Genomic DNA, 22583 nt, shown 5'->3' on the forward strand with positions numbered 1-22583 from the left:
GGTAGCTCTTCCTGGTGGCTTTAACTGCATAGGAGTCCCTGCATGTTTTGTCCCTTGCAAGCCGCCACAGCATCTGAACTGATTGGCAGCTCTCTTTGTTCACTCCAAGTTTTGTGTGTGTGTGACTTTAAATGAACAGAGCAGAAAGGAGCAGCTTGGCAAAAGGCATGCGTTCTTTCTTCTTTTTTTTAATTTGCTGGGTTAGGTGAGGCTGTGCTTACTCTGCCTACCAGTCACTGCTGCATTGGGATCTAATGGCGCAGAGACAAAACTTGCAACATTAAGGGGAGATCTTTAAAGATACTACGCATGCTGAGGACTGACATGAAAGCATATAGGAATTCTGCATGCTGACATTATTTGCAACTTGTAAATCTGTCCCTGAAGGAGATCTTGGCATACAGTGAGGCTCAAAAGCAGACATTTACAGAGGAAACATCTCCTGTACTTGTTAGTTTGTATGCGCACAATTCACTGTTACTTAGCACACGTCTGTGTTGCCTGTGGTAGCTGAATGTATACCTAGAGAAGGAATTCTGGTGTAACTTTTTATCACTTGTTCTGCTTCATATGTTTGTCCTAACTTTCGCCTTTGTTTCCCCAGCATATGATATTGTAGGCTTCTTTCACAAAGATGAGCAGTCTTTCAAGCCCAAGGATGTCCTCCACAGTGGAAAGAGCATTTGTGAGGGATATGCTGGGCTCTTTGAACAAATGTGCAGGTACATTCCAAATAGAAATGTTCAACCCACAGAAAGATTTGCATTTTCACTGTCACCCTGCATACCAAGTCAGTTGCCATTTCACCAACTAGGGCTTGAATGTCATTTTGAACTTAGCTCTACTGTTGAATAGCAGCAAGTCCTAGAAAGGTCAAATTCCACCCCCCCTCCCCAATTACTTGTGCCATCTGCTAAGGCTTGCATTGCATTAACATAATGGCAGATAAGTACACGGGGATAATTTACTTACAAGAGGCTGTGTGTTTTTCCTGGCATATTTGAAGGTTAAAAGAACAGGCCTGAGGACTGCAAACTGCCCCTTGAATGCAGGACACAGTGAGCAGCACCCCACACTGAACTTGGCAATGTTCTCAGTGAACACTCACACTCCCATGCAAAAGTTCAGGGATGAGATTGACTGTGCCAATATCATTAATTTCCATCTGACTGTTCATGAAATAAAAAACAGCAAGAGTCCCACTGACTCCTTCAGAGTAGGACTTTCCTACCTGTTCGGCTTTATGCACAGAGGCTGGTAATAAAACTGTTTTTGGTATTTTGCAATCATTGGCACTTTTCATTTTCTGTATCATTCCCTCGTCACATACAGTCCTTTGTGAAATCAGGAGTTAGGTTTCTTTCCAGTATACTGATGAGCACTTTGAAACATACAAATAATAAATGATATTTAAAGCTGGGGATGGGGAAGATTGGAGGGGCTATGTTCTTCCAGCTGGAACCTCTGGGATCCATCAAAAGTAAAGATGGGCACTATCAGCTATTTTATAAATCACTTTGGGATACCATGCTAATGTTCTTATCCCCTGATCATCCTACTGGGAGTTAATTGATTAGTTGCAGCACAATGGGGTTGGGTTTGTTTTCACAATCTGGATGTGCATCTCAGAGCAAAATCCTATGCATGTTTACTCAGAAGTAAGCTCCATTGAGTTCAATGGGGCTTACTCTCAGGAAAGTGTGCATAGGATTGCAGCCTAAATGTTTATCCTGTTGAGAACAATGTGGTATGAATGGGCAGCATTAGCATTTGGACAAAGAACTGAAAGTGGATATCATCCACCTGCACTTTAGTACCTTCAATGGAATGTAGTTCAGATGTGCATTGAAAATGGCATCCCTATACACATTCTGTCACAGCTAGTCAAGTACAACTACAGCCAAACAGGGCAAAAACTCTTACCACCCAGTGCTGGTGGGCACTGAAACCACCAGTGCAGCATGGCATGATGTATAGCTTAAGCCTGCTTGCCTGGGAAATTTTTTATTTCCAGTATTTTTCACATTTTTAGACCACCCTTCCTCCATGGAGCTCAGGGTGGTACACATAGTTCCTGCCCCCATTTTCTCCTCACAACAACCCTGTGAGGTAGGTAAGGCTGAGAGATAGTGATTGGCCCAAGGTCACCCAGGAAGCTTCATCGCTCAGCGGGGATTTGAACCAAGATCTTCCAGAACTAACTCTCAAACCACTACACCACCTTGGCTCTCTGGGAACATGTTCACCACTAGTGCTGTCATTATCTAGCCCAGAATTTCTCAAACTGTGGGTCAGGACCCACTTGGTGTGTTGTGGCCTGATTTCTGGTAGGTCCTGCAGAGCCTCCACTGAAAATATGATTAGGAAAGATCAGATAACTAATTGCCTCAAGCTCTGAGGTTATTAAAAAATCAGATAGCTGCTAATTGCCCTGCAAAGAGCTCAGCTCCTGTAGTTTGCAAGGAGCTGAGCTCTTGCAGTTTGCAAGTTTGTGTAAATATAAGGAAATAAATGTTTGAGTGTTTTTTTTCTGGTATGTGTTTTCCCAAGTCCGTCAATGTCAGGTAGTTGGGGCAGGTAAAGGCTGGGTCACATAACTAAGCCCCTCAAGCCTTGAGGCTATTCATTAGGGTTGCCTCTTTATGAGAAATGATCAAGTTTTTGCAAATAAAAAATAAGTATACTTGTAAATAAATAAAAATTATTTCTTTCTAGGTCACCTTTTTTTTAAGTCTTGTAAAACTAGATGGGTCCTGATAGAGTGTCATTTTAAAAAGTGGGTCCCGGTGCTAAAACATTTGAGAACCATAGATACAGCCAATACCACTGGGCTAGCTGGTACAGCAACATCACCCCCACACTCACTACATGGGCCTTGAATGACAGGGATTTTGCTGTGAAGAAGCCCTAAAAATCACATGGAAGGAGCAGTACATATTAGGACTGCAAACAAGTGCAGAACACCCAAAGTAGGGTGACTTTCCGGGGACTTTTGGCACCCCCTTAAAGCCTACTTCCCACCTTATTATGTTCTAGTGTGAAAATTGGACAGTCGTAAAACAAATTTCATAATGGCACTTAGCCCTTTCCCACAGGACTGAGGCAGTATAATTAAGCTCCCCCTGTTATTTTTAACTGAAATGAATAAAACACTCCAACTTCCCTAAGCAAACACTGACAAATGCCATACTGAAACTCAGTTCCTTCTACCTGACAAAGTAGCTGTACTTTACCCACTTAAGCAATGTGAAGGGAAACGAGACATTTTTGCTCAGTTTGCATGTTTTGCAGCCACTGAGCCATTCGTCAGACACCACTATTCCAGTTCAGAACTCTTTCCCTTTGTGAGCAAGGAGAAAATTTAGGTGTAGCAAGACTGTCCTCTCCCAGCCATTCATTACTGTCTTACTATATTTCCAGGTAGCAATTACAATACATTCATTTTCTAAGCCCTGTGCAGATGTTCAAACACAATACAGAAATGCACCAGGGTGCAGCAAGAATGCACCAGCAAGCCCAACCTCTGTGCTGACACATTTCTTGCCCTAATACCTAGTATGAGTGCACATCTGTCTGCAGCAACAAATCCTGTACCTGGGGAGAGATGCCCTCCAAGATTGAGGATTCTGAGTAGCCACTCAGAGGGAGAAACAGCATGTGTTGCTGCAGACCAATGCTGTATTCATACTGTCCATGGGGGACAGGGGCTTGCTGGAGCACTCTTGCTCGTCCTTCCCAAGCGCAACTTTGTGTATGCATTTTTGAACATCCACAAATGGGTCTATTTATTCCATTCTAGGTAAGACGGTTGGAGACATCACATTTCTGATTAAATAGGTTTTATAGCAACAAGGATTTGCAGTATTGGTACATGAGATTGGGCTTCTTATTTTGGCACCCTGTCACATGGCCTAATGTTGAAATCTCCCATACATTCTACATCTGCTGCAACAGCTGCTTTGCTTGGCAGCCCTATTGAAGATCTGACTACAGTAGGAAGGAGGGGGGCACTCACAGAGAATAATCCACTTTGAAGGAGCCGAACACTAGACAGCACACCGTGAAATACTAATTGTTAACATAAAAATAGCCTCTGAAGCAAACAGGTTTGACAAGACACCATCAATCTCTGTTGTCTTGGTAAATAATATTAAACTACAAACACATTTTTAATAACTTTGAACAGCTCATTTGGCATAAAGCAATCAAACTTGCCCAAAATTCCAGCGCCTCACTGACTTGGGCAGCAGGCCGTATTGGCAACTCACAGTTTGCAACAGTTAATGGCCTAAGGCAGGGGTGCTCAATAGGTGGATTGCGATCTACCGGTAGATCGCGAGGCAAAATGAGTAGATCGCGGAGCCCTGTCTCTCCAAACTGTTAATATGTCAGTTTAGTCTAGTGACTAGATGAAACTGACATATTTAGCTGACACTAAACTGACACTGTAACTGACACTTTAGCTGCTCTTCAGGCATGCAGCAACAAAACTGACTAGACTCTAGTCAGTTTCATCAGTTTCGTGGTGCTGCATGCTGGAAGAGCAGGAGCTAAAGTGGGCGGCGACGGAGGGGGAGCTGGGCTGCACTGGACTGAGGCGCTTCCTGGGGCTCTGTAGCAGAAGGGGGAGGGGTGGGAGTTCGAGATAGAGTTGCTCTGATGGCGGTTGCCGCGGGAGGCCCCGAGGGACCCTCCCCTTCCCTTCCAGTCAGGTCCGGCCCAACCCAGCCCAGCCATGCCCGGCCCAGCCACCCCGTAGGAGCCCAGAGGTAAGTGCTGTGGCCGCTGCCGCTCTCAGTCGGGGCTGACAGGTGAGACGACCCCCCTGGCCCCCCCCGCCGCTGCAGGAGGGCCGGTGGGAGCAGTGCCTCCCCCGCCTGCCGCCTGCACGCACAGCCCCTCTCCATGGAAACAGGGAAGCCCCCCGCCCTTCCGAGGAGGACCTGCGATGCCTCCCTCTCTCTGCTGTTCTCGGGGCGCAGCCACAAAGAGCTTGGGGGACGGGGAGTGGGGAGCTTCTCCCCCCCATGGTGCAGCAAGGCTGGGCATGTGCCTCTTGGGGGGACCTGTGGCTGCCCCCAGTATGTGGGGTGGGGAGAGAGGAGAGGCCTCCCATGTGCTTCCTGAAGCATCTGGTGGGGCTCAGGAAGCTGGACTTGGTGGGCCTCCTCTGGCCTGGTCCAGCAGGGGCTCCATACATCAAAGGGGGTGTCTGTCAGACGCTTCCTTCCCCCCTGGTAGATCTCCGGGCTTTGCGGGGTTTCAAAGTAGCTCTCGAGCCAAAAAAGTGTGAGCACCCCTGGCCTAAGGGCAGATGTAACTGGGCAAACAACACAACAGCTTGGCAGCAGGAAGTACCAAAACATAGAAGTGTTTGTATTTCAGGGGCTGAAATAAAAAAGTTAACATTGGCCCAGCCACAGGTATTACAGTAGCCATTTTCTCCTTCATGAATTCTAGGTAGTTTCCAAGTCTTCAGTCATACACATCACAGGCAGCGGCTTTTCATTTCTTCACATGCCCAGCTGAAATCACTTCTTCCCTCACATGCATTCCCCAAGCCATTAGTAGTTTTGTTATCTTTCTTGGAACTACTTGTCCTTCATATCAAAGTGACCAGATCTGCCTGACACAGTGAAAGGAAAGGTCAAAGCCACTCACATAATTCCACTGCACCATTTTCCTATTTTCTATTCCCCTTTGAAACAGAGGCTAACATCTTATTTGCTTTTAATCACCTCTGTGCATTGAGCAGATGCTTTCGCTGAACTGTCTGCAGTGATTGTATCAGGGTCTGCAATCAATTCCAATTGTTTCTTTCAATCCATGTTACCACAAATTTAATTTCATCTACTATTGCGCTGCTCAAGCTACCACCTTTGTTAAGTGCCAAGGGAGCTCTTCACACCTCTTTGCTAGCCCCTCACTATTAATTGATGAGCTGTTAACAATCCCAAGCAAGAACCTGGTTAAAGGATTATCTGGTATAATACATTCAGCCAGCACTTGTTTGCTCCCTGTGTTTGTGTGACTTCGTCCAAGTCAAAGCCAGAGTCCACCCGGGTGGGCACAGCTGAGCTGATGGGGGGACTGCCTGCCTGCTGGAGCTTTTGAACAATGGAACAGAGTGTAAAAGCAGTTCCAGTTCAGATTATACTCTAAACTTAGTTTGGAGGGTGGGAAGTGAGAAGAACAGGCTATTTTTGACAACAGTGTTATTCTGGTTGACCAGTTTGGCAATCGGATTCCAGGGCAGTGCAGAGGAAGCTGGTGATGCAAGTCAGACCATTTTCCCCTTCCTGCCAGGGCCTTTGGAGACATCATTGGTTACCCTTGGGCTTCCTACTGTTCTTAATGAAACAGAGACTGCTGCAGGAGCCTCCACTACTTTGGCAAGCAGTTTCCATTGGGGGGATTACACAGGGCAGCACTCTGAGACACCACTGCAGAATACTGTGTAATCTGATACTTGGGAGGAAACTGCTCATTAACCCTGCACTAGGCAAGATATGTCAGGAAGAATAAAAAGCAAACATTGATTTTCATGTAGCAGTAGTACACCTTTAATTAGCTATGTAGGAAGACAGACTAAGATCCCAATCCTGTGGTCGGCGGCACGGCTTTGTACTGCTGGCCACAGTCACAAATGTGCCGTAAGGCACATTTGCAGGGCTCACTGCTGGGCTCCCGCCGGTTCTAGCCCAGTGCCAGCCAGTGCTGGGCTAGCGCCGGCTGGTGACCCAAGTTCCACGGCTCGGTGGTCTCCCAGACCGCCGGGTTGCGGAACGGGAGGCGGGGGCATGGAGGAGGTGTTCTAGGAAGGAGGCGGGAGGGAGGCATGCCGGGTGGCGGCCAGGAGGAGGATCCATGAAACTGAGCTCCGCATGATCCAGGCCGCTCATGCAGGGCTGCACACCCTACATGAGCGCCTTTACCGCTGACCTTTTGGTTGGTGGTAAAGTGAGTAGCCCCATTGTGGGGCTGCTTACCTTACTCAGGGAAGGGGATGAACATCCCCTTCTCCCGAGGAGCCTCCCACGGTAGCGTGGGAGGTGCAGAATTCAGCAGCAGCCCTTTTCGGTGTCGCCGAGCCTAGGTGCTCTGGGCAGCTCAGGATTGGGCTGTTAGCTGTTTGGACATGCTTCATGGAAATTTGTGATGAGCTTGAAAGACCAGAACCATTTAGGATTTTGATTAAAGTTGGTTCTTTAGGTTCAGGTCTTTTCTTTCTTCCCTCCAGCCTTGCAGGAGTGCAGTGCATGAATTTATCTGGTTATTCTAAAGGTCATGGCTACAGGACTGGGCAGACCTTTACTGGAGAATGTGACCATGCTTGGAATGCGGTTTACCTTGATGGAAGGTGGCATTTGGTGGATAGCACCTGGGGGAGTGGCACTATCGACGATTGTTTCAGCAAGTTCACCTTCAGGTGCCGTTCTCTTTTATCCTCCATGTAGTGCTGGGGTTGGGGCATGCAAAAGAATACAAGGGAATCCCGTATCCACAGATTCACTTATCTGTGGATCAGGTCTGTCCCTACACTCCCCCTTCGAAGTTGAGGGGAGCGCCTCTTCCCTTACCTCCAGAGGGTCTTCTGAATTCACAGACATCCATCCATGGTCTCCACCAGGCTCATACTGGGCCCAGCAGTGGAAAAAAAATCACTTCCAGTTTCTCTGTGAAACCGGAAGTGATGTTTTTAATGCCATATAAAGGTATTTAAAACAACACTTCCAGTTTCATGGAGAAACAGAGAGTGACTTTTTCACTGCTGGGCTCAGAGGACCTTCTGAAGATGAAGGGAGCAGGGCTGCCCTCTGCTCCAGAGCATAGGGAGAAGGCATTCGCTCATATCTGCAGTTTCACTTAACTGGGGGGGGGGGTTCCAGAACAGAACCCTCACAGATGGGGGCACGCCTTTACTTCTATGTTTTCCCCACAGGCAATATTTACAGCACACAATTTTTGATCTCATTGTTTTACACACATCTGCCCTAAAGTTCATGTTTTAAAAGATGCTACAGCAATTTATTTATAAAGTGCTATTTATTGAGGTACATCATGCCCACTTATTTCTCTTGTCCAATTTACATGGCTTGCAGATTGCAGTCTAAAGGCAAAGATCCAAGTCTCTTTTGAAAATGGATCTATTGAAATAACTTTTTCTGACACTAAGTGATGGATAGACAGCTTTCACTGGCGTTTGTGGGAATGCAACATCTGAAGATAAGCTTGGATTTTGAACACATCTTTTCACAACATTGCACTAAAAGTTCAGAGAGCATAGCACTGATCATTTACAATTACTCATAGAGCATGCCATTTACATTTGGTGTTATACCTTAAACACTGAGAGAACTGCACCAACATAAAGGATACATTCTGAAAGTCTTCCTTTACATTTTTTTAAAAAGTCACTCACCTGTGCCTAGAGAGGGTTCCCCCCCTCCCCTGTGTGCTGAGAATTATAACATGCTAGATTTGCATGCAAGGAGAAAAGACAAGTAAGCAGAATATAGTTCAGTATCCTGAGAATTTCCATCTACCATAGCTTTTATTTTTATAAATCAATCTCTAGTCCTTCAGGTTGCAAAGCTACAGCAAAATTTCCTTCAGTGGATTTCAGTGCCATACATAATTCTGCCCTCTATCTTGAAGCAGTTTATTCAAAATGGTCAGCTTATGCAGATTTGCTTTCTCACTAATGCACGTTTGGGTTTATTTAGCACAGATTTCATGAATTTCTTAAAAAAGATAAAGTATACAAAGCTGTAGCCAGACTATCACAAAGTTGCTTAAATGTCTCTTAGCTATTTGAGCATTTCCCCCAGTTTTCTACATATTGCCACTCTGATTAGATTGTAGAAAAGTTCAGGACTTTTCTCAAGTATGTGAAGAACTGCAGTCCTTTCCAGTCTATGTGTCATCCACTCCTCTGCTCCATTCTGAAATGCACACAAACCCAGAGAAGTAGCTATACCAAGGCACACACCTTTCCCTTTCTCACTGATCCTACTCCTGAGTCAATGGTCCTGTCAAACAACATGTCATTGTGCTTTGCATGGTTTGTAGGATAGTCAGGTTTCAGATTTCCCTGCATCTAGGAATTATTAGGCAGAATATTTCTCCATCACCAAAGGAAACTACCTCAGGTACTGGCCTGTAGGGCATTTTAAAGCAGAGGAAGGAAGATGGACTCCTTCTTGATACACCAGAGTTTTTGGTTTGGCTGTACTCACTCCCCCATAGCATTCTTAGTCAAATGGATTATAGGGCTCATCTTTTTTGCTTTCTAGAACTGTTGTGCTTTGTATGGTCCTTTGGCCCTAATCACACCTACTCAGTCTCATTAATCTAATGAGATATATTTCCAGATAGGTACACTTCAGGTTGTAACAATGCAATCCTATGCATGTTTACTCTGAAGTAAACCCAAGTTGTGTGGCACTCTCTCCCTAGTAAGCATATATAGGACTGCAGCCTAGGTTAGTCTGGGTGCAAGCCTGAGACAAATGTGCACATTGCCAGTAACACATTGACCTCTCTCTCTCCTTGTTCCAGATACAACGAATTTTATTTCCTTACCCACCCTGCCCTATTTATTAATAATCATTTCCCAGACAACAGCAACTGGCAGCTACTCAAACCAACGGTGACACTGAAACAGTTTGAGAGCAACATGTTATACAAGAGTGACTTTTACAAGATGGGATTGCTGGCAGCCCACCCAGAAACACCAATTATTCAAACAGGTACAGTCGCACAGATCTTGCCACACACTGACATTATTATGAAGAACAGTTCCAACTCCTGGCAGAAAAGAGTTAAGTAGCAAAGGTTAGGATTTAAGCTGGAGCTTTATAATTTTTTGAGCGATTAGCACTGTGGGATGAAACTATTGGGCTCAAGAGTTCTGCAGCCATTCTTGGCCATAATCACCATCACCCTTGAGAGTCCATCTGTGCAAAGTCCAAAGCACTGCATATGTGGTTGCACCTGTCCCTGTCATTATCTTTACATTCCCATTTGAAACAGAAAGCTTCAGAAACTGGGGTCTGAAGCCAAGCATCTTACAGGGCTCTGTGTGCACACACGAATGCATATACTAGCTTTCAAAAGCACAGGGCTCCTAGCTACTCCCTTCAATGTCATTCAGAACCTAAATGCAGAATGAAGAACCTCATTTAGGAATCCTGTCTTTTGAACTCTTTCCATTTTCTCTCCACACTGACAGCTTTCAAGGGGTTGCCGTCAGAAGTGCAGGCAGTTTGAGCCGTAACGGAAAGTCACATAAGCTTTCATCTTCTCCCACAGTGATGAGCAATTCTATTGCACTTGTAATAAAACAGAAACAAACAAGTACCCCAAACCAAAACCTCTCCTACCCTCAACCCCCTTGTTATTTATTCTGAATTTGGATTTGACAGAAACTTGACAAATTCTAACCAGCCAACCATAATATTCTCCTTTTCACTGCCAAAATGATTGACAGTACATCGAGATATTCATTCTGCAGGTCATTTTCTCCAAGGCTTTGAGTGATTTGTGTTTTTGAGTAAATAGTAGGAAACATCCTAACCAGCCTCTATTTGCATGTCACAGTAAATGGAAAAGTCACAGTAGCAGTGGAAAGCCGTTTCCCAATGCTGTTCATGTGTGAGTTGAAAGGGGCAAAGGAGTATAGCCTGATGACTCTGAAGAAGAATGGAATGAATCTGGAGCTCTATCCACAGAAGACAGGGAGTCATAAGCTGCAGATCTATGCCAAACCATTCAAAAGCTCAGAGGAGGTCTACAACTGTGTGTTAGAGTACATCTTAGAGTGCAGCTCTGTAGACAGGACCATTTGTTTTCCAAAAGAACTCCATCAACCTGTTGGACCCAGCTGGTTCACAGAAAGAGAAGGGTTCCTCAAGCCTTCCCACAGAGGTCCAATCATTCATACCAATGACGGGCGCTGTGATGTCAACTTCATCCTCAGTAAGGACTTGAGTGTTCTAGCCTCACTGCATTCTGACAGCATAAGCCTCACTGATGACAAAAAACGACACATCTTGCAGGTCTGCCAAGGAAACCGGGTAGAATTTAAGATCCACCTTCCCCATGCAGGGAATTTTGTTTTCAAAATTTTTGCTAAGAAGAAGTCCAGTCCGGGCAATTACAACTATATCTTCAACTACCTCATCTTCTGTCCGAACACTGAGGTCAAGTGGCCAGCATTTCCTCAGAATTATAGCAAGTGGGCAGAAGGTTATGAACTAGTGGAGCCTCTAGCGGGATCGCTGCCAGCAGATCGCAACATCAAGTTTAAACTCAAGCTTCACAGCATTGCCAAGGCATTTGTTCAATGTGAAAAGACTTGTCCCCTCTCTCTAAGCAAGGATGGTTACTGGGAGGGATCCTGCAGCACTTCCGGCTGTACAGAGGTTTATGTGATGGTGCTAGAGAATGCTAACCACAAATTCTACTCTCAGATCCTGAAATATGAAGTGGAACCCCAATAAGAGGCCACAACCCCTTATCAACCCAGCAACAATCAGCAATATTTAATATATCCAAAATCCATATCACAACAAGCAATACCCGTTGGTGTGGGACAACACTCACCATTCTGAAGCAATAGCAAACAATATTGAAACTCCCTGATGGCCCTTTGTTAGTATTGCATAGCGAGTGGTGTTTATAGGAAACATAGCTATCTGGCACGCCAACTCAGACAAGATTCCATACAAATAATCTCAATGTATTGATTAATTTGCTATGGACATAGTACAATAAAGAGACAATTGTGTGTGTGCTCCCACCCCATGCACCTCTAACATTTTGGGATATAACTGCTGGTTTTTAAATATGTTTAAAAAAAACAAAAAAAATTTCACCATGAACAACAAGGTAGCGTTCTGGGTCAGGGAGAAAAGGACCACACCTTTTTGAGCGTCAGTGGAAGAGTGGCTACATAATCTGAATGAGAGAGAGACTCTCATTTAATGATAATCTAAATGGAAGCTTCCTTGTGCACTTCGTTGTCTTACAAATATAAATGATACTGCGAAATGTTTTTACACCAGATCTTAAATGCAATTAAAAGACTAGTTTTTATCTCACTAAGTTGTGGTGGTTTGTTTTTTTTTATCACACTAAGCCCAAGGGACATTTTTTAAGACGGCTACTGTTCTACCTGTTTTATTAATTAATCCATACAAGAGATCCCTGTCTGTAGGAAACACCACATGACAATGTGTGACTATCTGTGAAGCACAGTGGCAGAACCAAAGACAATCCTGATGACCACCATGGAACAGAACAAAACACAAAGATGTTATTGGAAAGGTGCCCTATTTATATAGACACACTTGGATTCTTCAAGTTAAATATGGGTGACTCTAAAGCTATCAAGACAGAAAATAAAATTTCCTTTAATGGAAGTTTTAATCTAAATGATTGTATGATCAAATAAGACAACATTTTGCTTTAAAACACACACACACACACACACACACACACACACACACACACACAAAGCATAGCTAATTAAACATGCAGGTAGCCAACATGATAACCCCAGAGGCCTTCCAGTGCTAAAACATTAATTTTTGATTACACTTCATACATTCATAGAGCAGTATGGATTCTTTGTCTCAGCCAAAAAATACCAGCAATTCATTTTCCAGAAATACCTTTCAGAGTTTAACCCAGCGGTTCTCAAACTCTCAGGGAGTTTTTGAGAGCTACTAAGTCTGCTCAGACGGCAGTGGGGTCTGGGGAAGGCAGAGACACATCGTGCCTCTGACTGGGGCGCAGGGGTGTGCTGCCACTCACCACTGCCAGCAGGAGCCTCCTGGGATCGGGGAAGCCCAGAGCCAGTCTCAGCAGGGCTCCCCATGCAGCACAGAGCCCTCCAGAAGGCGGAGTCCTACTGAGGCTGGCACCGGGCTCCCCCGACCCCTGGGAGGCTGCTGCAGGCATCGGTGAGTGGCAGTGCGCCCCTGCACTCAGATCAGAAGCATGATGCTGGGCATCGTGTCTCCACCTTCCCTGCCTCCGCGCCCCTTAAGGGAAAATAGCACAAGGCTCTCAAGCTAGGGTGTCGCGACATAGTGGGACAGTTTAATCAATTTTTTCTTTTGCAGGAATTTGGATACTCATACTCCTGGTCAAATGTGTTCTTCCTGCTCCATTGCTAGGATCAGACACCGACATGTTTATTCAGATTATCAAGAGATACATGCCTTAGTCACATTTTTCTCCACAGCAACTTCCCTGTGTGTGCTCCTAGCACTGTTACGCAAATAGGGGAAAGAAGATGGGTGGCACTGCCTATAGGAACAAAGAACTACTCTCCACACAAGTCCCCTTCCCCTGTAGTGTTATTTGCATAGTCAACTGGATGAATCTCAGAGAGAGATTGTTGCTGTGGCTCCAACCTGACTGGTTTGGAAGAGTGGTGGCACCGTGTTGAGGAACAAGACAATTGAAACCATAATTGTAAGCACAGTGCAAGGCAAGACATTGCTGAAACTGAAAGGCAGGGCAAATATTTTTTTTTTTTTAATGTACTTGAGGAAAAGTGATGCAGGGAGAAAAGATTATGCTAACTTTTGAAGGCTTATAACAGACTCAGGCCATTCCTTCTTAGGAGAATGAATTTTACAGGATCAGGGCTATAATATTAAACAGTCTAGCTCTGGGCTCGACTAGATCTAATGGAATGCAAAGATGGTACATGATGTGGGGCTGTCTGAAGATCTGATTGGCAAGTCAGCTCAGCTATTGAATGAGGAACATCTAAGGAAGGAAGGCAATACTAAACACCAAAGGATTTGGTGTTGCCAAAGTGCAATCCTTTAGCTACCTTTGAATTCTTACTGCGAAGATTACAAATTAAAATTAAAACTAATATCCTACAAGTTGATTTCCAAAAGATCTTAAACATGTAAAGTAGAAGGCGGTTATCCGGATCAGCCTTGCAAGCAAGGAGGAAAACTCTTTGGTGTTAGGAAAAGGACCTATTCAAAGACAAAACTTCCCTCCAGTTTCATTAATTATAAAACTGTTAAGGCCAGCTGATTATTCCAAAGGGAAATTCAACATTCTGAAGGCATACATCAATGCAAAGAAACCCTGCAGCCACAGATAAAAGTGCCTCAGAAGTCTGTACTAGCTTTGTCATCACCCTCCAGGATAAACAATCTTCTTCCTCTTCCAAAATATGCATATTTACCATCTCAACACACATTAAGCCCACTCAAGAGTTGTTTTGATGGTGTGGATCATAAGCTACATGCATTCCCCCATTTTTAGAAAAACTATCCTTTTCCATCAGGCTTTTCTAGTATTTTCTCCCCCACCCCACCACCCCAATATATGAGGAGAGGCAAAGTCCAAGTATTCCAACCTCCCCATGCAATTTGCTTGTCTCAAATTGCTTGTCCATTTGTGGACAAGTAGGTTGCTCTGCCAAAAGTACAGAACTGTCTCAGGTTCTCAGCACCTCTCAGCTCTCTTTCCAAGAATGAATCTGTGTTTCCCCAGAATTAAAAAAACAGAGTAACTGATATTGCAGTAGAAAAACACATAAAGTGGCAAAAAGTAGAATAGGGATTTTTTTTTTTAAATAGTATCAGGAATAACTCCAGACATGGTCAGGGTTTTTTACTATTTCCCAATTAAGTTCAAAATGTTCGTTTTAAGGGGGAAAACAATTCATCTAAAATGCATTTCCCAAAATGTAATACTTTTGCATTACATATCAGAGCTGGCTGAGACTAGATCGGGTTTTTCAAAAGGAACCAAGCAACATTAACAGCTAATCCAACCTAAATCCCCATGCAGTAATGCTGTGGCATCGGGTAAGGCAGTGATTTTCAACCTTTTTCATCCTACGGCACACTGGAAAGGCACTAAAATGGTCAAGGCATACCATCAGCTTTTGAACAATTGACAAGGCACACGGTGCTGTCACATCCCCCAATGGCCCTACTAATAAATGACCCTCCCCCAAATTCCCGCTGCACACCTGGGGACCATTCACAGCACACCAGTATGCCATGGCACAGTGGTTGAATATGGCTGGGGTAAGGGGACATTTGTCTCCTTCCCTTGGGATAAGCCCCACCAGCCGCAACAGGTCAATTCGGACCTGCACCAGCAATATCACTGGTGCAAATCTGCATTAATCCCTGTGGGAGGATCAGGCCTGGAAAGTCTACCTGCTTGTCTAACAACTGCTAACAAAATTATTGTCTGTTACAAAGACTTCAGAACTTCACTAAACGAATGGCAAGTCACAATATTAACAGCCCCTGAATTTATTCGCTGAAATGGCAACTAAGAGGGATCTAGAAGTACTTGTGTTTCAAAACACCCATTTCAATGTGCACATTTTAGTTCCACATTAACAGCATATGTGCCCTACTCAAGTTGCAGAGCTGGTTTACTATTTTTCTTTTTGTCTGATGAATACTGCTGCCTTATAGGGAGTGGGTCTGCAGCAACAGCTGCTCAAGGCAAGAAGCACATGTTTCCTGGACTTTCAGTTTGTCTTCACAATCTAACTCAAGGCTCTCGTGTAAGAAATGTCAACACACATTCATTTTGCTGGGGACAGGGAATAACCAGTTTTCAAGGGAGAGAGAGAGTGTGTGTGTACCTACACACAAGGCATTATTTCCCTTCAGAAAAGTCTAAATCAAAACATGTTACCTTTTTTCAAGTCTTCATGCAGAGTTTGATTTCATGTCATCCATCAGTATCAAGCTACTGTGGGAAAACACGTTTGTGAAGAGTGAGGTGAAGCCGTAAAAAGCAAACACAGCAAAGCATGATGGTGATGTACAGAAGCAAGTAAAAAAGAAAGCATACATTAAACTGTACTTTGACAGCAAGGGTTTCTCTGAAGCAAGATTCAAGGAAAGGGTAGTTTGTGTTGCCCAGCAATCCAGTAGCAGCAACATCCTCAAGTTTTGTCAACAGTCTAACTGTATCTAGAAATGCAGATGTTCCTCATTTTCTAGACCAGATATTCTCAACACTATCATCCAGCAGAGATAAATGAATAGAAACACCACTCTGTGGGCAGTGGGAAGGAACTTCAGATCAGGACATTTGAAGCTATACAGTATAAAATGTGACATGAAAGGGCTCCTCCAATGTGAATGTCATAGAAAATAAGGAGCAAGTATTATTATGCTTTGTCACAGATTAACAAAACGGTTAAAGAGCAAAAGGTAGAGATCTTAGAATTCAGTTGAGCACCCTGGAACTATCTTGAAAAATCCAAGTGGAAAAAAAGATTGAAATTTCACAAAAACTGAACTTTTTAATTTTGTCAAATTCAGAAGCTCAACAGCTTATTAGTTATTCTGATAAGGTTATTAAGGAGCAGTAGGCAGAAAGGATGCAATGGAAATATAGAAGGTCAATGTTTTGCTTTTCATTTTTCTCAAGGACACATCATGAAGAAATCTTCATTTCTTGCTAGAGATAAACAACTGCTTAAAAGCTGCCTGGCACACTGACCAGGCTCCTAAATATCCACTTATTGCTGTGAACAGCTGCTTAGTACTCCATAAGGCAGCTGCTGTGTAAGTAAAATTGATATCATTGAAACATGTTTATTACTTACAATGAACTTCACCTTCTGAACCAACTTATCTTCTATAACCAAAGCACCTTCTCTCTTAATGAAACATCTATTTGCTTATATTTTATCCTCTATACTTATAACAGCAATGTGACAATAAGATGAACCCTGACAGAACAGCACCAAAAAAAATAACTTGGTGTATGGTATTAAAATCAGGAGGAGAGAAACAAAACTCAGGAAATATTTACCCAACACAACAGGAAGACTAGAAAAAAAGACAAAATTGCAAGTCCTTTTCTCATTTTCTCAAATGACTAGCAGAGCAAATTTTGCAGAACAGACAGCAAGCAAACTTGGAAGCAGATGGTTAATTCCCATGAAACCAGATACTCAAAATGGTAATTGCAATTGTTTGTATTTATACAAACAGGAAGATGATGGCATATTTGTCATTTTATTTCTTCACATAGATACATAAAATAATTCTAAATTCTTTCCACAGAGTTTGCTACATATACAACTCCTTTCTGAAGGTAACTGCATACTCTGAGGCAGCAGGACACAATAAGGCAGCTAGGAAGTTTTTTGGTAGTATAGTAGTGCAATTACTGCCATCAGACAAAATGTTTTGCTCCAGACAAGCTTCATTTCTTTGTTTGCTACCACCGGACAAGCCAGGATAAAGGAGGAGGGAATCCATTGCTAGCTCTCGAGGGCTGAAGCACTTCCTGCCCACAGCTTTCGACAGTTTAAATTAAGGCAGCTCATCAATGAGTGGACCCTGAAGCAATGTTACTTTTGATGTGTAAACTGTTGCACTGTCTTTTCACTCTCCCTTTTCAACTCCTCAATATGTGCATCTAAGCGGTCCAAGATATGCTGAGATCTTACTTCCTCGTCCTCCAGAAATTTGGCAGCAATTGCACCAATGTTTGCAGTAGGTAGGGGACACTAAAAAAAACAACACAACAAATGTTGAATAAGACTGAGGAACAGAAGGCTTCTTGATTCCATGTTGTTAAGGCACACAGAGAAAGCAACACACTTCACAATTTACAGTGTAGTCAGGAAACTAAGGGAAATGAAATCCTGCATTGTATGTATATGGGTAGCTGCAATGGATTACATAAATTCCAAGTCATTCATAAAGGTTGAAAAGAAACCACTTTATACAAACTTTTAAATAATTAAGAATCTTTCAAAATGTATTATTTCAATGGAACATAATTTCGGTTTTTATGCTTATGTTTTGTTGCAGAAAGTAAAATGCTTTTAGCCCTCGGCACATTTTACTGTCCATACAAAGCACAAAAGGATAGTTTGTATGGTAACTTACACTATGATCCAGACAAGCTTGCTGGGAAATATGTACATAGGAAGGGAAGACATGAAATAAAGAAAAAAAAAACTATGGAAGGCAACTCAAGGCACAGAGAAGATAACTTCTTGTTCAACACTTCAAGTGGTATAATTTTTTTAAGGGTGACTCCAATTCCATTCTTTCAAAAGAGAACCAGAACCTTCTTTGAACTTTCATTTTCGAGATGGAAGACAATTCTAGTGTCTCTCTGAAAGAAATGAATCACAGTCTTCCATGAGGAAACTTAATATCTGAAACACCCTGAGCAATAAATTAATCTCCTCTGCACACTGAGGTCTCCTTCCCCTTTTATTTCTACTTGCAAACACCTCCCCCGATGATTTCAAAAGAGCTTGCTTTTAATTAAATGCATCTAGGTTTGCATGCTTTGGAAAACTTTGAGATCAATATTGGCAAGTGAGGCAGTTGCAAATCAAAACCTCTCCCCTCAAACATTTTTGAAAGCAAATATACAAGGCACGGGCACCCAATCCTACCAATCCAGCACGGCATTTGCTGCATCCTGCAGGAGAATTTCAGCTGCTGGAGGTCTCCACAGGGTAAGGGAACATTTGTCCCCTTGCTCCAGGATAAGAGCAGCCGCAATGGGGCAACTTGGCCTGTGCCAGCAATATCACTGCTACAAGTCCATGTTTCCCCTATGTCAGCAGATCAGGCCTGGGAAGGGGGTAGGAAGCGCATGCGCGATCTGCCCACCCCATCGCTGCCATGGGATGCACTGGCATCCCCACTTTCCCCTGCCCTCCCCCCACCCATGTTGCTCAGTGCAGAATTTACCTGCACCAGCGGGTGCCACTCCTTGCACTTCCTGCCAGCAGGCTTAGATGGTGCCCTGTCACAATATGCTTTATGGCAATTTTGTGACCTTGCGCACTGGCCAAGCATTCGCTACATTGATGCAAAACCTCCACTAGGATTGCACCATTAAACAGTAAAATATTGCAAAATTTCTTGAGGGACACGAAGCCCTCAGCAGTCATGCTCTGTACTGGGTGTTCCAGACCACAAGGATTTTCAATCCTGGGGACAGGGTTTGCTTTTTCAGACAAATGTAGTACCCAGACAGAGTGGGGGCAGGGGCAAGGACTAGAAGAGCCAACAGCGTGACAGGAGTGGGACTTGCCAACACAGTCCTAGATCTGGTACAACAGTGAATACTATCCATCACATTTGAAGAGGGTTAAAACCAGTGGTAGCAAAGCATGCAGGATGCGGTGGCAGCCATCTTTGGCGCCACTGCAGTGCTGCAGCCCTGCACCCAGGCAGCTCAAGACTGGGTTGTTAGTCTACCCACCTACAGAAATGATTGCATGTCAGCAGGATGCTCACTGCTAGTATTGGGTTTGGTCAATCTCACCATATGTACAACTATGGCCCAAATCCTAACCCACTTTCCAGCATTGGCATAGCTAAGAACGTAAGAGCCCTGCTGGATCAGGCCAAAGGCCCATCTAGTCCAGTTTCCTGTATCTCACAGTGGCCCACCAAATGCCCCAGGGAGCACATAAGACAAAAGACACAACCTGCGTCCTGGTGCCCTCCCCTACATCTGGCAATCAGAGGCAGCCTGCCTCTAAAACTAAGAGCTTGCACATACCTACTATGACTTATAACCCATAATGAAATTTTCCTTCAGAAATTTGTCCAATCCCCTCTTAAAGGCATCCAGGCAAGATAGGATGTGTGCTGCATCCTGCAGGTGGGTGGCATTCACAGAGACCTCCTCAAAGTAAGGGAATGTTTGTTCCCTTACTTTGGAGCTGCATTGCCCTTATGTCAGTGCTGGAAAGTGGATTAGGATTGTTGAGTAAACTCCTATAAAACTAAGCATCTGCGATCAGGTGGAAGTGAGACACAGAAGTGAGGCCTCCTTGCTCTCCCATGTTTTTGTTCATCAAGGATTGGATAATGGAAAAGTCCAGGTCTGTATTCATGTCACCAGCAGGATGACAGGGACACCACTCCTTGCCTCAGCTGAACACATCTACCTCATTCCATGTCCACCCATCCGCATGCTGCCATCATCTGGTGTCACACTATAGAACCTCTGTAGCTTTCACTTGAAAGAACGGTTTTTGGGCATTTGGAGAGTGAGGCTGTTTGTTGTTCTCTTCAAAGAACCTAACACCCTCATGTGTCAGATGGTACATTCCTCAATTTATTATACTTACCAGAGGCAAACATTCTCTCTCACTGCTTATGATGCTGGATACATAAGCAAATTCCCTATTCGCATGCGGCAAGGAACCTGATTCGAGAAGGGGATCACAGGACAAAAATTCAACAGAGTTGCTCCGGCTGATCTGAGGGGACACTCCAGCAGCTGTACTAGAAACAGGAGCTGCCCTGGCCAACAAGCGCTGTGATTTCAGGAGTTCCTCTTCATAGTTCTGAACAGTCTTGTCATATCTAGCCCGATGAGCCCTTATCTCTTCCTCGTGCTTGCACTGCAGTTCCTGTATTCTCCTGGACATAGATTAACAACATCAGTTTACTTTTGACAAATGAGCAATTCTGAATGGCAAACATTGTTCAAGAATGTTTGTGAAACCTATATAACAAACTGGCTGTTTCTAGCAATGTTCCAGATGTAGAAAAAGCATGGAATCCATTGAAAAAATAAAGTGGAAGGGCAAATCACCATCTGTGGTACTTCACATACAGACCTACATTACAGTAGTTTCTGCCAGTATAAACTATCCATCAGAAGACCCAGGAAGGGGAAAAAAATGAGAACTGATTGAAAGCAGGCATCCCCTTTCAACATGCCTCCCAATTTGCCCAGAGAACAATGGTAGCAAAAAAGAGAATTAATCAGTGCTTGCCCGGTCAGAGAACAATAATTTGGGAAATTAGAGATATAAAAAGACACAAGCTATTGCACAATGGTTTCAGCATTTCCCAGAGTACTACTGGCTTTAGGTACTAAGCCAAAACAATTGCCAGTGACTGTCCTATCAGAAAAGCAGTCTCCCTACTCAAGGCCAGGCAGATTTTTACCTGCTCTCTGCATTCTTGATTTCAGTCATCTGACACTGCATCTGCTGCACAATACGCTCATGTGTGTCTTTTGATACCCAAGAGGAAGTGTCAAAGCTGGCTTGAGTTCCTTCTAATTCCTTCTGTAGTCGCTGATTCTCAGTCTCCACTTTATTTAGGGCCTTGGTATAACTTTCCGGGAGTTCTGCTAAAGGGGTACTTTTTGCCTGATGGAAACAGAAATGCTTCAGTGAGTGTTGCCTTGTTGTGTTCACAAGCCCAAATTCTCCCTAAAACTTGCTTCAATACTGCAAATTTCCAACTCTTCTACCAAGAAAAAAAATCCCTTCAGGGGGTAAATCAATCACAAACTGTCTGAATGAGTCTACATCTAGACAGACTGAACTAATCAAACCTACAGAGGTACAAGCTTCCCTCATTCATCTCAATTGGGTGTGAACTTCAAGACCAATTTGTGACTACTTAAACGTCAGTCATGTTAAATATGTTCCAGCTGTACAGCTCACCAGTTACACCAAAGCCAATGGCACAGCCTGCTTACAGTTGGGTGTATCTAGAACCTCCTGACACTCCATTCATTTGAAACTGCTGTGTGATTAGTGTATTTGCCAGCTGCAAAGAAAAGCTTAAATAACCAGCTGGGACTGACCCCACTGGAGCAACGAGTCCAAGATCCTATTACAGACAAAACCAACTTTATATGCAAACACAAATCAAAACATAACTGATGCCAGCTCAGCTGCCTTGAGCAAAAATAGCTATTTCTTGAAATGTCATCAATTAGTAACATTATCTAACCTATGCAGCCCTCCCACTCCTGCATTATAAAAATTAAAAACTATATAAAAAGAGTTTGCAAAAGCTGCAAAATGCCTCGACATACTGAAATTTCATTCCAACATTTCAGGTCCTCTTTTCCTTATTTTAAGTTTTGAATGAAACTGTTTTATTTTCCTTCTTTTGCTCATCCCCTTATTTCTTGTCACATTAAAGAAAGCAATGTCATAAAGGGCACAATCCTAACAAGGTCTACTCAGACATAAACCCTATTTTGTTCAATGGGGCTTACTCGCAGGAAAGTGTGGTTAGGATTGCAGACTAAGGGTGCAATCCAAATCCACGCTGGAGAAGACAAGCCAGGAGGCTTGCACTGCATCCAACGTGGGTTTCTGGCCAGCAGCGGCTCAGCCAGAGGCAAGGGGAAACTCTTACCTCTGGGTAAGGGCTGCTTGCCCCAATGGGTCTCCTTGGACCTGCGCCACCTTGGAGGTGACGCAAGTCCAAGGAGAGTGGAGCGGCTCGAAGCTGCTCCATTCTCCCTGGGGACGGGGGTTGGGATCTGACATAACTGCAGGGTCCCAGCCTCGCCCCCGGCTCCCCACATGCCCACCCCCGGGGTCGCCCATCACCCGCCCTCCCCACCAGAAACGCCCCCTCCCGTCTCCTCCCCGCCCCCCATGCCCACCTTCGCTGCTTGTGTCAGCGCGGGTGCGCTGGCACAAGCGGTGGGGAGGAAGCCATCGCGGAGGCTTCTGCCAGCCTCTCTGTGTTGGCGCATCTGGATGCACCAACGCAGCTTCCTCCCACTGAGGCGCAAACGTGCTTTATGGCACGTTT

At 44.1% G+C, this 22583-nt stretch overlaps 2 protein-coding genes across 7 annotated transcripts in view; one reads left to right on the forward strand and one right to left on the reverse strand.

Moving 5' to 3' along the window:
- The window catches only part of KY (kyphoscoliosis peptidase), a 35208-nt gene extending 23704 nt beyond the window's left edge, over positions 1-11504 (forward strand). Inside the window, exons 8-11 of the mRNA XM_066621496.1 lie at positions 605-722; positions 7241-7429; positions 9562-9752; positions 10603-11504. Coding sequence (XP_066477593.1) covers positions 605-722; positions 7241-7429; positions 9562-9752; positions 10603-11504 — 1400 coding nt within the window. The remainder of the gene's footprint in view (positions 1-604; positions 723-7240; positions 7430-9561; positions 9753-10602) is intronic.
- Positions 11505-16292: 4788 nt separating this feature from the next.
- Positions 16293-22583, reverse strand: part of CEP63 (centrosomal protein 63) — a 41820-nt gene continuing 35529 nt past the window's right edge. For all 6 annotated transcript variants that reach the window (XM_066619833.1, XM_066619832.1, XM_066619828.1 and 3 more), the window contains 3 exons: positions 20967-21172; positions 20138-20432; positions 16293-17536 (listed from right to left, as the gene is read on the reverse strand). In XM_066619833.1, coding sequence (XP_066475930.1) covers positions 17378-17536; positions 20138-20432; positions 20967-21172 — 660 coding nt within the window. In that variant the 3' untranslated portion in view covers positions 16293-17377. The remainder of the gene's footprint in view (positions 17537-20137; positions 20433-20966; positions 21173-22583) is intronic.

Source organism: Tiliqua scincoides, chromosome 3 (assembly GCF_035046505.1).
Source record: "Tiliqua scincoides isolate rTilSci1 chromosome 3, rTilSci1.hap2, whole genome shotgun sequence".
NCBI classification, from domain to species: Eukaryota; Metazoa; Chordata; class Lepidosauria; order Squamata; family Scincidae; genus Tiliqua; species Tiliqua scincoides.